Consider the following 16,668-nt stretch of genomic DNA (forward strand, 5'->3'; position numbering starts at 1 on the left):
CTCGGTAGTTTGGCGAGCACAAGTGAAGGTGCTCGGTATTTCCCGAGCACAATTTTCTGTGCTCGGTATTTCCCTAGCACAATTTTCTGTGCTCGGTCTTTTTGGTCGGGAAACAGTGATTTTTTTGTAGTGAACTCCAAGTCGATGGGGCACAACAATGGAGAGTTTAATATAATGTGGTTGAATTATTTGCTAAGTGAATTGAAAAAATTGATAAAATTCATGAACAGTCTCATCTTCATATAATTTTTCGGATGTCACGTTAGGTCATCCACAACCCTATCTCTTGTACATCTCTTAACTTCACTATTCATCGAGCTCTGGGGAATTCTAATTGGGCTTAGAGTCGCCTGGGGAGAGAATTATCGCCAATGGAACTTGAGTCTGACTCATGTCTTTAGTTGATATGATTAGAAAGGGACTTAATGCGCAACATCCTTTGAGAGATTTAATTCATGCAATACATCGGATGATGCAATTAGACTGGGAGTGCAATATCAAACATACCAAGGGAAAAGAATTAGGTAGATGACTGGTTTGCTAAACATAGTCTTAGTTTACATACATATTTTCTTTTATTTCAATTTCCACCTAGAGAGGTAGTTAAACTGCTTTTAGCAGATGTTATTGGTTTTTCTTTTTCAAGATTTGTTATACATTCGTAATTTAATTTAAAGGGCTAAAAAATAAATAAATAAGGGATAACACCTCCAACCCTCCATATCTTATCCATCTTTTCCCTTCACTATTCCTGAACCCTTATACACAATTTTGTTTCATTAAACTCTATGAGAAAATTGAGAAAATATTTAAATTAATAATTATTCTGGTAATTTGTCCTTTTTAATAAACTTGTATTAAAGAAATAGGTTCTACTAAAAACGGACTTAATTGACCGAAGTATTGATGGATTATGCTTTCTTATTATTTACTGTTGGAATTTTCCGTTGGCAATAAACTAATGCTGATTTCAATAAAGGAAATAATGTTATAGACTGAATATACTAACCATGAACATTTTATACACTTGTAATGAACATTGTATGACTATCCCTTCTGACAAACATTATATGCATACACCACAACAACAAAACCGTTGTGGACATTTTTTAATACAATTAAAGACATTAATTTGTATTTCTAAATATATCACCAACGCTTCGAAAAGCGTCCATATTGTTAATGCCTCAACTAAAATTAAATGACACAAATGGAAGCGTCCTAAAAAACAACAGATTAAGTTAATTTGTCCAACATTTAGGGACGCTTTCTTTTGCATCCTTAATATTTTTTAAAAACCTTCTAACGCAAGTAATTGTGTCCCAATTTTTGTGTCCATATGTAGTGATAATGTGTATTATAAGAGGGCACTTCATTACAAGTTATATAAAAATTCATTGTTTGTAATTCTGCAATAAGAATTGTTTTTCTATTTAATACACTCCATCTTCGTTCCGTATAATTTTCTTCATAATGTTCCGTATATCATTGTCGGCTTCCTAGTTGTGAAAATTATTTTTTTTTCCAATTAACATATATTTAAAAATATTTAAAATATCCCAAATCAATGATCAGCCATAGAACATGGAGTAACATGCAACCTAGCAAAAGGGTTGTTCGAAGCGAATAAAACCATCATCACAAAAATTAATTTTATGATGTTAACCTCATAATGCTAATTCATTTTTAACATATAGTAGTATGTCTCACATTTCTGTTTTTTTTTTTAATTGGTGAAACCGAAATAACAGTGTATTAGAATACATAACTTCTGTAGAGAAAAAGGTATATCGCCTTGTCAGAAGACATCAAGTCATCAACGATGCGGCAACCATTTCGGAGGTTTGGTGCAAAGCTACCAAAGCCCGAATTCGATGGAGTTTCCAGCCTTAATTGGCCAACGGTAGTCAGCTTATTTGAAGACTCACTGCTAATTTGCTACTACTAGATACGATAAGAGTCCATAACTCAATTCATAAGATATTTTCTTGCTACCACCATATTTAGAGGTGTATTTATTATACTTCATGACTAATTCAGTGTATATGAGTTGTAACTTTAATAAAAGAAAAAGGTTGATATTACATAAATGTGAGAGGGTGAGGGGGCCATAAATAATCCAATACATAAACAACACAATTAACACATGCATATGAATTTAACAATGTATTTATTGATGTAGCTATTATTATACATAATCAAATAGTAAAATAAAAAAATATTCCGAAAAATGGAATGTTAATCATGATTTAAGATTTATGTCGTTGTACAGTAGTAATGTACCGTACGTCGTCGGTAGCGCCCAATATTTTACTAAAATGTGATTAATTCCAAAATAAATAATGAAAATAAAATGCACCATAATGAATGGAAATTTTTTAAAAAGATTAGTTATGATGATTGATTTTTTAAGATTTCGACATTTTATTTTGAATTTACTCCTGTGCTTTAAAATTTGAAATTTGATAGTAAAAAAATTTAAAAAGCATCAATAAATTGTTGGATATTATCAGCAGGTACTGAAGGTAATCAATGTCCAATTAATAATTTGAAGATGTGATGCTAAATTTTTTGTTTGATCGATTTTTTATTTAGAAAAAAATTAATAAGAATCCTGAAATGGAAAGAAGTATTACTTCTCCATAGCTTGACTTACATATTTGTAGTATAATTGTATTCTTGATTCTTACTTACTTGCATATTTGATATTATTATTTATATTATCTTATTAAAATATAAACAATTACTTATTACTATAATTATTGATACCACCTTCAATTTTTTTATTATCATTATTACTATTAGAATAGAAATAGTAGTAATTGTTTTTTTGTTCTTATGAATGAAATGCTCACATGCAGTATTTAGTTTTGGCCCATTACACAAGAATGAAAAACAAATTAATTGGGCCTGGGCTCCATTTAAGATACCTAACCAAATTAGCCCACAATTTAATTGGGATTGAGCTCCATTTAGCCCAAAGTTTCATTAGATCAAACCCTACACTTCGGCTTACAATTATAAATGGGTTTTCAGTGGATCATCGTATATAATAATAAAAAATTGAATGAGCTCAAAAAGACAAAGTCCAATTCTAAAATTCCATCAATTGTTATTAGGTTTTCAATCAAATATTTATTTCATAGAATGACTTAAATGATGGAAATAAATCGAAGTATCAAACGTTATTAAGAGCACATAAAATCAATGAAAAATGATTGAGCATGAATCCAATACTCAAACTCGAAACTAACTCTCGGTTCAAACTCAGTCTGAAACGAACCCTTGGCTCTACCAAAACCACATTACCCCTAACTCAACTTGTCCTAACCCAATCCAAATTTGACTCAATCTTAATGCATGCCCTATTTTATTAAAATAGCACTTGTTATAAATGAAATTAGTCATTACAATGCCATTATATTGTTATGGAAAAAAAATACTCATTTTTAGAATATGCTAATAAATGAAAGTTATAATTTTAAAAAGATAGAAATAAGTCAAGTGAAGTACGTCTAGGCACGCGCACGAAGCAAAATGTGCCTTATTTTTCATTATATACCAACCCCAAAAAAAGGGGTGAAAATCTGTAGAAATAATGTGACACTAGTACCTTATGCCAAAATTGTACCCATATACAGATATCCACCATGAAATCATAGTTATTTGACTTACATTCAAAATCCATGGATTTCCATATCTCCTATTAAATCAATTACAAATAGTAATATCACTATTTGTTAAATGGAGTAAATAACAGAAATAAATAATTCCCATATTTATATTCTTTATTTAATTTCCTGTCAGCTCTCTCTCCCCCATTTGCATCCGCCATTTTCCCTTCAATTGCTTAGACAAAATTGCTTAGATCCGATTTTTTTTCCCTCTCTCTCAACCTGTCAATCACGTTTTCGATTGCGTGCGGTGGCATCAACAATCACCGATTCAATTTTCCCTAAATCAATCCGCACCGTCAATTTTCCGTGAATCAATCCGCACCGACACCTCCAATCATTGTATGGCGGCGTCACGGCGGCTCCGGGAGCTCCAATCGCAATCCGGCAACAAGATCTGCGTCGATTGCTCCCAGAAGAACCCGCAATGGGCGTCGGTCTCCTACGGCATCTTCATGTGCCTCGAGTGCTCCGGCAAGCACCGCGGCCTCGGCGTCCACATCTCCTTCGTCCGATCCGTCACCATGGACTCCTGGTCCGAGATCCAGCTGAAGAAGATGGAGCTCGGCGGCAACGACAAATTCAACAGCTTCGCCTCGCAGTACGGGATCCCCAAGGAGACCGACATCGTCGCCAAGTACAACACCAAGGCCGCCGCCGTCTACCGCGATCGGATCCAAGCCCTAGCCGAGGGCAAGCCGTGGCGCGATCCCCCAATTGTGAAGGAATCGCTCGATTCCAATCGGAACGGGCACAGTAGTAGTAAGCCCCCTTTGAGCGGAGGCAACGGCAATGGCAATTCCGGGTGGGATGATTGGGATAGCTTCGACGACGGAGGGAATGGTAATAATATCAGGAGGAATAACACGGTTGGGGATTTCAGGAGCGGGGGGAGCGGCGGCAGCACGCCGTCGCGGTCGAAGTCGTCGGAGAATATGTATTCGCGGGCGGAGCTGGAGGCGTCTGCGGCGAATAAGGGGGATTTCTTTGCGAGGAAGATTTCGGAGAATCAGTCGAGGCCGGAGGGGCTCCCGCCCTCGCAAGGTGGGAAGTATGTGGGGTTTGGATCCACTCCGTCGCCGGCGCCTGTGAGGAACAACGGCGGCGATGGGGATGTGCTTTCGGTTGTTACTCAGGTTTGGTTATGGGGAGTTTTGCTGATTATGTGTTGTGTTTTAATTGTGGTGTGGATGTGATTGTGATGATTGATTTGTTTTTGCATATGCAGGGATTTGGCATGTTGTCAATGGTGGCTGCATCGGCAGCGCAGTCGGCCGTGAATGTTGTGCAAGCTGGAACTAAGGAGATCTCTTCCAAGGTAGCTCTTTTTTTGCTTTATAGTACTGATTTTGATTGAATATGTAAGCTTTTATTTGTTTGTTTGACTAATTCGATGTGCGTTTGAGCTAGAGGAATGACAAACTAAGAAGATTTAAAAATTCTCAATTGTGTATTTATTGGTGCAAATGCGATGATAAATTGGTGCATACCTGTAAACTTTTGGTGATGTTGATGAATAATGATGTAACTGTGTCTTCATGTGCGGATGTGAACCGACGTTGTTTTGAGCCTAAGAACCTAAGAAAATGACGTGAAACTTTTGGTGATGTTGATGAATAATGACGTACTAACTGTGTATTCTTTGTGATTTTACATGCAATGGACCATTTTTGTTTTATGGAGTAGTATGTATTTTGATTGAATATGTAGCTTTTACTTGTGTATATGACTCACTAGGTGTGCATTTGAGCTAGAGGAATATGTAGCTTTTGATTGTGTCCATTTGTAGAGAAGCTTAATTACAGTTATAGTTTCATTTGAATAGGGAGTACTATAATTGAAAAATAATGCACCAGAAATTGGATGTTTGGGGTATATTTACCTTGTGCCAAAGGTGATTATGTAAAGACAAGGTTAAAGGTGAGTGAGTTGTATATTAAATTATTGATATCTGTTTAACAGGTAAGAGATGGGGGTTATGATCACAAGGTGAATGAAACTGTCAATGTTGTTACCGCAAAGACATCGGAGATAGGGCAGAAAACATGGGGGATGTTTAAAGGGGTGATGGCTCTGGCCTCCCAGAAGGTTGAGGAGTATACAAAAGAAGGCTCGGGCTCGGGATTTGGCTCTGGTTCTGGTTCTGGCTGGCCACGGAATGATACCGAAAACAATGGTTATCATCAGGATTTTGGACAGGGGGCTAAGGGATACAATTCTTCAGTTGGAGTGCAATCATCATCGAGTCAGCAGTTTAACAAAGTTAGCTCTGGTTCATGGGATGATTGGGATGCCAAAGACAGCAAGAAAGAGGAGTCACCAAAGGGGACGACCTTCCAGAATGGAGATAGCTGGGCCGGCTGGGGGGACGACGGAAAAGATGATGGATTTGATGATTTTTATCAGAGTGCGCCTGCGCCCGATAAGAAGACAGGGGGTTATAATGGGAAGTCGGACAGCAACTGGTCCGAGGGTGGGTTTATATGAGGTAAGAATATCTCATTCCTCTCCCCCCCGTTTGTTTGGTTTTTCATATTATTCACTATAAACCATCTGTGGTGGGTTTGTGGATGAAAATGGTCTATAATTGTAAAACTTCCTGTAGTGTACCTGCAGTGCCCAAGATACTGTACGGATCACTTATTTGTGTTACAAGGACAAAAATTTTCCAATTCTAAGATTTATTTTAGACTGCATTTATGATAGTTGGGTCTGTACTTATAATGATTTATGCTAGCTACATTGAATTCTATATATCTTGCTTTATTTCTCAATAATGAGCTGCTTGTTATAAGTTTAGGTTATTGGCCTACCATTTGCCCTTTTGATGTATTGATGGGCTTTCTTTTTGCGAAATTTTTATTTGTTTGAATGACTAGTGGTAAGGAGCTTTTCCTTTCTGTTGGATCTGGAATTATATAGCTGATGTTTTTGGTGTTCCAGTAGATTGTTCTCTGATAAGTACATTAGATGATCCATAGGTTGAATTGCTAGGTAAGTTGGTACACTTTTATCAATTGGCTGCCTCTCTTCGTTACTGCTTTCACATCTAACTCTATGGCTTTTGGATTTGTAATTTGCTTGAAATTGCAGACACCGATGAGCTCATGGTGTCTTCTTAAATTAGGTGTACGTATAGAGTTTAATTGTGTAACTGGTTTTTATCAAAGCTGAAATATGGTTAGAGCTCTGAGATCCCTCTGTTAGAAAATGTTCAGTTCTTATTTCTATCTGTTGCTCTAATTTAGGTATGATTCATTGTTAATTGCACATATTGTTCTGGCAATTTTATCTGTGGTCTGGATCTGTTGAAATTTGAAAATATAGAGACAAGCGCATTCTTTAGTATAATGGTTACTGAATGTATTTGGAGAAGTTGCAGTTTTTTCAAGGGGAAAATGAATTTCTCTGTGAAGAATAGAGTGGGGATTTTGGTGGGAAGTGGAATGTTATCAAGATTTAGAATTGCTTCCCACTTTTGGTACTTCTAGAATTTCTTCTTCTCCTCCCAGCTATCCGGCCCACCTAGAAAAGCAATGCACACCCTCGTTACCTGCTCATCCCCACTGCAGCCCGACCCGAATCTGCAGTTGACAAGTAGGGTAACTGAGTTGGGTGCATTAGCCACCACCCTTTCATTCTCCAATCCCTGCCCTAAACTAATCTCCACATCCTCCCTTTTCCTCAGCTCCTTCCTTTTCTGCAATATGGCAGATATCTCTGTCCGTTATGGGCAGCACGTGGGTGGCCGGAACTTCACCTTCTCCAGGGGAGGCCGTTTCTGCGAGTGCGTTGGACGGTTTCAGGGAGACGCATCATAACATGGTGGTGGTGGTGGATGGTTTGGCCGAGAAGCGATATGTTGATGAGGGCTGTGAGAGAGGGTAAAAACTCCCCAGGCCCTCTGACACCAGTTCTAAATTCTGGTTAGGTTTTGTTGGGTGGGTGACACGTGCGATGAGATGTGGTGGTCCGGCCGGTATATGGCCATTAGTATGGATATTGTCGTCCATGAGGGGTGGAATATGTTAGTTGGGGTTTTAGAGTCTCAACACAAGTCACGTAAATGACGGATTTAGAAAACGGAACTCGTTGAGTCAGATATGGTGAATAAGGTAGTTACTGTCGATGGAAAGGCAGAGGCGATGAAGCTACCGTTGCTAGAAACCAATGGAGCAATTGACAAACAAGGATACAATAATAAGTGTGCATATAATCTATATAACCCATTTAATGATTTAATGGAGTTCGTCCTAAATTTCAATCACCATGGCATAGTTGTTGACTTGGATTTATATCATGAAACGCAAGCCACCACAAGAAATACAGAATAGCACAAGAAAATGTGTTGTCCACATGTTATTACTTTTGTTTAAAAAACTCATTATTAGTCTCTTTTTCTATCCCTCTCACAATTTTGGGGGAGTATTCCGATTTCAGATAAAGATATCTGCTAAATTCAATTTTGAGAAAATATGAATTTGAATCGATCCGAAAATCCTAACCCTAATTCGAAAATACAAAATATTTATAATTAAAATTTGAGTCGGAAAATCCAAGACATCTGTAATGATATGATTTTATTGCTATAAGTTAATAAATTAACTTAGAAATATAGAAATAAAATATTTATTAACTATAATTTGAATTTTTTCAGTTTCAATCATTACCAAACCAAAAGTTCAAATTTCGAAGAAAAAGAATATGATCCAAACCAAAATGTGAGTGGAATGTTATAAATGGAGGATGAACACTAGCAATCACACATCCTTCATCTTTGACTTTGCACAACCAGACAAACAATCGAAACAAGAAGCAAAAATACAAATGATTTTAAAATTACAAAATAGACTTCTCATTGTTTCAGACAAATACAAACACAAGCACGCTGCATTACAACACCCGAATAAAAACAACACAAACTTCACATTTACATCCCAACAAATGCAACAAAAATATTCTCACACAACGGAACAATAATAGACACACACAGACAGAGAGATGGAGCTTCATTTTCGGCCACGAACGAAGACCCCGAACACGCGATGCAGAAGCTCAGCTCGACTCGACTCCACCCCAAGGCCGTGAAGAGCCGAAGAGGAGAAAACGGAGGCTCGGAGACATCAAGAAAACATGGCTGCTGCTGCTTTTTCCAAATCAATCATATCGGAGAAGACTTCAAATATGATCGTCTTTCAAGACGCGATTTTTCACACGCTACCCCTTTCAAGACTCGATTTTTCACACGATGTGCCTTTCAAGATTCGATTTTTCACACAAGCTCTAAGGCTACCTTTGCTAGAAACAACGACTAGTTTATAGACAACGGAAGTTACTACGACGACCTGTTATTTTCGAGGAACGGACAGTAGGCGAAGTTTATAGGGCGTCGAGGGACTCGAGCCCCAAGGCCTTGGCTTTCGCCTTCAACGATCTCAAGTAATGGATTGCTTGATCAATCACAAAGATTGCATCTTTCCCGTTCGAATCAGGGATTATGCTCTGCAGAATGCTCACAGTGTCGAGTATTTCGTCTTTCCTCGACCTTTTGCAGGTTGATGCCTCCTTACGACTACCACAGCTCGACTCAGCATCACTCTCTACTTGTTCGGAGTAGGCAAAGGTTTTCACAGAGCTTGCGTCGTACATGCTTGATGGGATGTCGCCGTTTCCATCCAAAAGCTTTCGCCTTTTCAATGGTACGGAAAAGCTATCGACTTCTTCACCGGTTTCCTCTGCCAGTTTTGGCGCACCGTTGTCAGTCATGGTGCTAGGGGAATGGCCGGTGCTCGTCTCCTCATCCTCGGAGAAATCGCTGTCGTAGTCAGAGCAGAGGAGGGCATCCAGTTCTTCTGTGTCTTCACGCATTTCGCCTTCCGTGACATCTTTAGAGTTTTCTTCGAAACTCTCGTCTTTCAAATCCCTCATCTCGACACCCAAATTGTAGGCGGATGGGAGATTCGGCGGCTGACAAGCTCCAAACTGAACAGGAGCGTGGACCCCAGAGCTGTATAAGAGAGTGGTTTTATCACCGGATTGATCGAATACGAGAAACCTCTTTTGACCGGGTATGGTAGGGGTTCTGAGGCGTTCGACATCAGAAAGGCCCAAAGGGAACTTCTGTCCGGATGCAGAGTCTGGCGCAGGAATGAAGGCTTGGTGGAATTGTTGCTTATGGTATAACCAATTCTGCAACCGATTTGGTTCACTTGCCTTCGACTGTAGGAAACCTGAGCCAGGTACGGGAGGAAGATTTCTCAATGTGGAATCTTCGACGGGGTAAGGGTACCTATGAACTGGCTCAGTATTCAGATAGCCGTTCGTGAAGGGAAATCCCGACAGATTCAGTGTAGATGACAGTAGGTGCTGATCATACCCGGACCCGAAATGCCTTTCCATTTAAGCACACCAATAACCTGATAGAAACGAGCAGAAGTGAGCGATGAGACCACTGAAAACGAAGAAATCCGAGTTATGAAGAGAGGGTAGATAAAACATACCTAAGAATTAACTGATTTCTTGTTGAATCTTCGAGCTAAAATAGAAATATATAAAACAAAATCCAGCTTAACTTGAACGCGTGAAAAGAAACGAATCTACGTGACAGGTTTAAGTAGATGTCTGAAATATTCGGCCTGAAATGCACATGAGAAAGCTAGTTAGCGTTTTTGGAGAAGCACGCAGAGAGTTATGGTCGCGAAATTTTGCGTTACTAACCTGACAATCTTGAAGAGGTTGAAAGCATGCTATTACTCTAACTATAATGGTTGCACTCCCGTCAATTCCACTCTCGTGTTTCAATGCTCGAAATCTTGTCTGACTAGCTGCTTGGCTTACCATAACTACTTCCCCAAAACTTTTTAACTCAAATTCGCAGAAAACTGTCGCGGAAGAGAGTGACTACCAATCCAACGATTCGAATTCCTTATCTCGAGAACTTGCACCACACAAGGAAATGACAAAGGGAAATGACTAAAATCACTAAACTTAGTCGAAAGAAACAGTTCAGATGGCAAGAGAGCTTTATAACGGTATAGAGGTGGGACGAGAGAAGAAAGATCAGCTAATCCAACGTACGTAGCAAGGGATAACGACGAAGCAAGTGGATCCCATGGCAATAAGACTCTATGCTAGGATGAATGTGGGAAAGAAAGAGAGATAAAAAAAAGTATTTGGTGAAACGAAACGAAGGCTTTATAGAATCACACGGCAATACAAGTTCAAAGAGATGACTTTCTGGAAAACATCAATCGAAAGACTATACCACCGCATGCTGTTTCTTCAGTTTGATTGATTGCCACTTTTTTTTACCAACACCTGCTGAAATTTCGAAACACAAGTTCAAAACCAAGTCGGGACATTCAAGAAAAGCTATTCAACGTTCTCTACACATAAATAAACGTATGATGCGGCTAAGTTTTTATACGAATTTGCAACCAATGAGTTCAACAATACAAAACAAGGATAATTAGCCACACCCATTAAATTTCTTGAATACTACTACCTTACAAAAACATGATACAAACACCAAAAATCTCATCTTTACCACTTAATTAACAAAAAGAACAGATCTTATAAACAATTGGCTACAAAAATCTTCTCTAATTTGGTTTTTATAGATCAATGATGAAATATAAACAGATCCCATTATGAAAAATAGAGATTGCAGTGTAACAACATTCTATTCTTTTCAATTCTTTGACCCATGAAATAGGAAAACAGTTCTAATCAAGATAGGTTCTTTTTAATTCAAGAATACAAAACAAGGATAATTAGCCACATCCATTAAATTTCTTAATACTAACCTTACAAAAACATGATATAAACACCAAAAATCTCATCTTTACCTCTTAATTAACAAAAAAAGAAGAGATTTTTATACACAATTGGCTACAAAAATCTTCTCCAATCACCCTAGCTGTATGCAAAAACACCTTCATCACTAAACTTCTTCACACGCTGAAACTAAGCATTAAGACTGCATAAACAAATGGATCTAAAAGTAGACAAATTCTTACAAAAGAATCACAAAACCCAACCTTATTATCCATTCCCACTTCCCATTAATTTTTTCTTTATTGCTCCAAAGGAAAACCCCAATAAACCAGATCTAAAAATTAAGCCAAGCAAGATTCAAACCACAGGCACATCACAAAATAACAGTTCACAAAAACCTTAAACAATGAAGAAATAGTGAGAAGAAAACTCACAGCCCACAAAAGAAGACAGCACCCAAAAAAGACTTATCCTTCCAAAGAGACAATCTACCAAGAAAAATCCCAAATCCAGAAAACAGCTGAATTTCTTTTTTAGAGAGAGAGGAAAGCAAGAGTGTGTGTGTGTTTAAGTCAGTGAATAGAGGAGAATTGAGACTATATAGACACACAGTTTAACAGGGAAAACTGCAATTGGTAAATTTGGTTGTGGGTTTTTACTTTTTTAAAATTAATTTTAGTACTATAATAATTGAATTTTATGAATTAATGTGCCAAACGTGTGAACAATCATGGACTTGTTTGGCTTTGTGTGCGTGCGTGAGGGGTCTTGTGGTGGGGCCCGCGGGTGGTTGTAGAGAGAGAAGAGCAAAGCATGATTCCGCCAATTGTTTGATGTGATAATTAACAATAATTAATCACTATGCTTTGGGCGTTTTCTTTGGGCAATTAAGAGCAATCAATTTATCTTTTCTCATGGCGTGTGATTCTTGTTCTTGCTTTTCCTTTTTTTTGGTGTGCATGTTTTTGGGTTGGAAGGAAGTTATAGTACTAGCTGATACTAATTTGTGAAGTCGGACACAGTGAAAAACATTATTGTGTGCATCGAAAGATAAAGGATGGTTGTAGTTGACAAGTGCAAAATGACCGTGGCTTAAGACCGAATGTGAATCTCAATTTGTTGTTGCGTTGGAATCGGTTGCAACTCTGAAGGCCGGTGGCAAGGATCAACTCCTCTATTCTACATGTATATGTAAGTCTTAATGTCGATTATATTGTAATAATAGTCATATTATTCATCGAAGTAGTACTACTTTATTATCTACAAACGAAATGGTTGTCCGTGATAAACTATGGTTACGTGGCAGTGCATGTAACACTATCACGTGATAGATTTTTTGATGTATAATGAACATTCGCATAAATCCAGCACAAGTGCACAACATCACAACAAACAAAGTAGCAATAAAACCACAATCACATAAACTCAACATCGGCCAATAAATAAAGACAGTGAGCAAACGACGAAACATAAAAGAGGGAAGAAGCAATCAAAAACGCCTGTAAAACTAGATATCTGGTCTGAACTTTCGGACTCTTTGTTTCTTCGTCTCTCTTAGCCCACTATCGTGTGATAAATAAACTTTAATGTCTGTATTTTCCATAAAAATATCATGACAAAAATAAAATGGCCATGAATAATTTTTATGTTGCAAAAAAGTATAGCTGTTTGACAGGTTGTGTTAGATAATGTATATATTATGTTTTATTTATTTTTGTAACTTTCAAAGTTATAGTTTACCTTATTAAGAGCATTAAATTTTACTAATTTTTCTTTGGTGTATGGTAGTTATAGTTGGGCTTAAAATTCTTTTAGTTTAACCGTAACACAAATCTCAATTTTTTATCTTCCGACTCAAAAAAATAATGTAAAATCAAAGTTTATTTTTCTTATGTGTGTGATAAAAAGGGTTGCAACAACCTCTTGTAAATTATCCACATATTTCCTAATGGATTATCTGTTTCTACACATTCATTTAGATAATAAAGTAAATTATTATAAGCTTCGATGATTGAGAAAAAGGGAACACGAATTGTTGATATTATCTGAATTGTCTACAATTGTCTTAATCAAACCCAAATGTGTTTGATATTCCACTATATATCATCGTCATCATCATTGAGAATTTGATAATTTCTTGTTGCTTTTTTTAATGCAATTCCAATGTAAGTTTTGGATAGCCTATATATGTACAATCACATAATTTACATAGTTTTTTTATTACTTGAAAAATCAGACCGATAATTAAATTAGTGAAACTATCAATTCATGCATTAACTGATCGAATAGGTCTATTGATTAGACCAGATATTATACAGTAGTAGATATTAAATATATATTATAAAAATATTACTATAGTTTTATGAAATACAGTAACAAGAAGAAAATGTTAGAGTGCAATTTGTTTAATCTTAATTACAAATCATTTCAAATATCAAATAATAAACAAAATGTTTTTAATGAAATATCTTAAACATAACAAGAAAATGAATAATTTAGAAAAAAAATTGGTTTAATGTAATCTTTTGACAATTAGTTGCTGACACAATTGATAAATTGAACAATTTTTTCATAGTACTACACAATCCAAACCCCATCTACTTAATCAAATTGAATCATCTCAAACGGAATATTAATTAAACAAAAGACTATTATATTGCAATAAAAAACCGACATTCAATTGTCTAGCTCTACTCTCAAATAACCCTATCTCTCAAAAAAGAAAAACAACAAATTAAATACTACTACTATGTTATAGTAGTACTATATTTTAGCATAAGCAATGAGATCGAACAATCTAGGCAATAATACAAAGCCCAGAAAAGGGAATGAGGATAAGGCATCCTATGAAGACCAAATCATCTATTCTTGACCATTCAAACCATTAATCATAAATTTTAAAAAAATAAAGAAGAAAAGAAAAATAAAGTGTAACTTTATTTTCTTTTTCATTTTATTTTTGTGGGATATAATATTCTGGTCCAGTTTTAAGGGTATTGTTAAAGCTATTTTATTGAAATTCGTCATCAATTACATCTTACTTTGTAGACTACATCAATATTTGGAAAGGGAAAATCCAAATTGGCCAATGAATTAATACTACTTTCCATTGATGTGATTTATGGCCTTGTTTGAACCATCGAGTTAGTCATCAATTTCGTGTCCCAAATTAGCAACACTTTATTCAAATGTGTATCATGGTCGATCTTTTAGCATCCCATTATATTTTACTATTAAATTGAAATTTATTAGTATGAGAGATATATATTATATTCGTATTACATCCAAAGATATATGGATTGAATTATGATATATTAAATTTAGTTAATTAAGATTGAACCATTAATTTCAAACACAATAAGTTCGAAACAAAATTACTTTGTTAAACAAAAGACACACTCTTGAATTCCTATCTTTCTTTGTAAGAAGTGTTGTTGTATTGGAAATTATTTTTGGAACATTTTGACATATACGGAAATACAGAAAGAATTAGGTTCATCTATAGGATTCGATCAAGTTTAGAAAACGATTTACGTAAAATGTAAGTTTTTGTGTTGTTGTGTTTATCTACTCAGCATATTACCTGTTATAAATCCAGATCTTATTCTTATTCGTTTTTTGCTACGCCTAGTGAGTAGTGACAAAAAAAGAATCTTGACATTGGATAATGTTGATTGCATGTTTCAAATTGTTTCAAATTGTGAAGTGAAGATCAAATGTAGATTTTTTTTTTATTTCTTTGAAAGTAAATATGGATTTTTTTTTCTCCTACTTTTTCTTTATAAAAAACTCGATGGAGGTTTCCAATTTGATCAAAACCAACTTCAAACAATAGGGATCATATTATTGCTCGTTAATTTTTGTTTAAGTATGTCAATTAAAATGTCGACATTGGATAAAGTGACATCAAATATTAATTATCACGGTCATATAAAACAAGAAAATGTAATAATAATTGGTTTATAGTAGGCTGCGGTTAGCTAAATTCTAGAACCTAATTTGATGTGTTCACTTGACTAATCCCAATTTTTTTTAATAACAATTTGGGAAAAGAGCAGATTCTCTTTCAATTGGCTTTGACCATTAAAAAATTACTATTTTACTCTCAATTAATATTTGTTTATTCATATATGTTAAGTACATACTAATGATCTCATAGTATACGTACGAAAAATAAATAAAATATAGAAATCAAATCCAATTGAAATACAAGATTCCATGAATTTTACAATAATGACATAATTATCATAATGTGGTAGGTTTAATCGACAATGATAGTCAAATGTGATTTTTGACTACTCCCTAAATAATACCCAAATAAGGTCACCAAATACCAAGTGACACATACACAAACATTTTTTAGGAAAATAAAAATAAATCCAGCAATTAGGTGATGGTATGGTGCGACACACTAGTGGAAATAGGGTTTTAAATAATTCCCAAACAATAACAAATAAAATATTTAATAGGGTTAGTGAACCAAATGGGCCATCCATTAACTAAAGTTTGGAAAAAAAAGATCATTAATATAAATATAGATCAAGGTTTAAATTAATGCAAAGGACAATTGTCCAAGAAATTAAATAATTAAGACGACCATGATTCATCACCTGAAAGGAAAATCTTTTGTACAGAGTAGAAGATCTTGGGGCAGAAATAATAATTATTATATTTGTGGAGGCCTATTGGGGTAAAGTGTTGGGTGGAAAATATAATATTGGAAAATAAATATAAAAATATAAAAATGTGTATTTAATATCGAGAAATTCAGGCCTTGTTGTTTGGAGTGGAGGGAACAATACAATCAAGTTCATAGTGTTGATAAAGTGCTCCACATTTATAGATTCGCGAGATGTTTTTTTGTTAATTGTTATATACATACATATAAACTATGGTACTAATATATAAAAGGAAAAGGGCAAAAGGGATTCCTCTAGAGTCTAGGACCATGTCTTATATATTTGAGTCTTATTAAGAGATAATTATTTATTATTTATATTAATACCAACTAGCCAATCGCATCGATAAACATTAAGTACTTTTTTTAGATAAAAAGAAAAGCTCGAATCACTTCAAGAACGACGAGCAAAGAAAAATAAAGTCCAATACAAGCAAATCAGACACACATGAACAATGATACAATAAAAGCGAGCAAAATCATACAAAACTAAATGTGATGCAACTAATCTAACAAGTTCAAGACGGACACCATATACAC

General features: G+C 35.6%; 2 protein-coding genes across 3 annotated transcripts; one reads left to right on the plus strand and one right to left on the minus strand.

Annotated features, from left to right (window-relative positions):
* Nucleotides 1–3,787: 3,787 nt before the first annotated feature.
* Nucleotides 3,788–6,448, plus strand: LOC125214510 (ADP-ribosylation factor GTPase-activating protein AGD7-like). Its single transcript, XM_048115567.1, has 3 exons — nucleotides 3,788–4,810; nucleotides 4,903–4,992; nucleotides 5,637–6,448. Exons 1-3 carry the CDS (start codon nucleotides 4,019–4,021, stop codon nucleotides 6,159–6,161), a joined length of 1,407 nt encoding a protein of 468 aa, XP_047971524.1. The 5' UTR covers nucleotides 3,788–4,018; the 3' UTR covers nucleotides 6,162–6,448.
* Nucleotides 6,449–8,494: 2,046 nt separating this feature from the next.
* On the minus strand, nucleotides 8,495–12,041 carry LOC125214004 (transcription factor bHLH145-like). Of its 2 annotated transcripts, none has more exons than XM_048114837.1 (4): nucleotides 11,885–12,041; nucleotides 10,392–10,994; nucleotides 10,175–10,309; nucleotides 8,495–10,090 (listed from the first exon to the last, which is right to left on the minus strand). In XM_048114837.1, the coding sequence occupies exon 4, from the start codon at nucleotides 10,071–10,073 to the stop codon at nucleotides 9,054–9,056; it is 1,020 nt and encodes a 339-aa protein (XP_047970794.1). In that variant the 5' UTR covers nucleotides 10,074–10,090; nucleotides 10,175–10,309; nucleotides 10,392–10,994; nucleotides 11,885–12,041; the 3' UTR covers nucleotides 8,495–9,053. The 2 variants fall into 2 exon arrangements, with proteins under 2 accessions (XP_047970794.1, XP_047970795.1); XM_048114838.1 differs by having other exon boundaries at nucleotides 10,392–10,991; nucleotides 11,885–12,024.
* Between the last annotated feature and the right edge of the window lie 4,627 nt (nucleotides 12,042–16,668).

Source organism: Salvia hispanica, chromosome 3 (genome assembly GCF_023119035.1).
Source record: "Salvia hispanica cultivar TCC Black 2014 chromosome 3, UniMelb_Shisp_WGS_1.0, whole genome shotgun sequence".
Lineage (NCBI taxonomy): Eukaryota > Viridiplantae > Streptophyta > Magnoliopsida > Lamiales > Lamiaceae > Salvia > Salvia hispanica.

Coding starts and splice junctions, on each gene's coding strand:
- LOC125214510 (XM_048115567.1), top strand. CDS start 4,019: ATGGCGGCGTCACGGCGGCTCCGGGAGCTCCAATCGCAATCCGGCAAC. Junction 4,811..4,902: donor TGCTTTCGGTTGTTACTCAG/GTTTGGTTATGG, acceptor TTGCATATGCAG/GGATTTGGCATGTTGTCAAT. Junction 4,993..5,636: donor CTAAGGAGATCTCTTCCAAG/GTAGCTCTTTTT, acceptor TCTGTTTAACAG/GTAAGAGATGGGGGTTATGA.
- LOC125214004 (XM_048114837.1), bottom strand. CDS start 10,073: ATGGAAAGGCATTTCGGGTCCGGGTATGATCAGCACCTACTGTCATCT.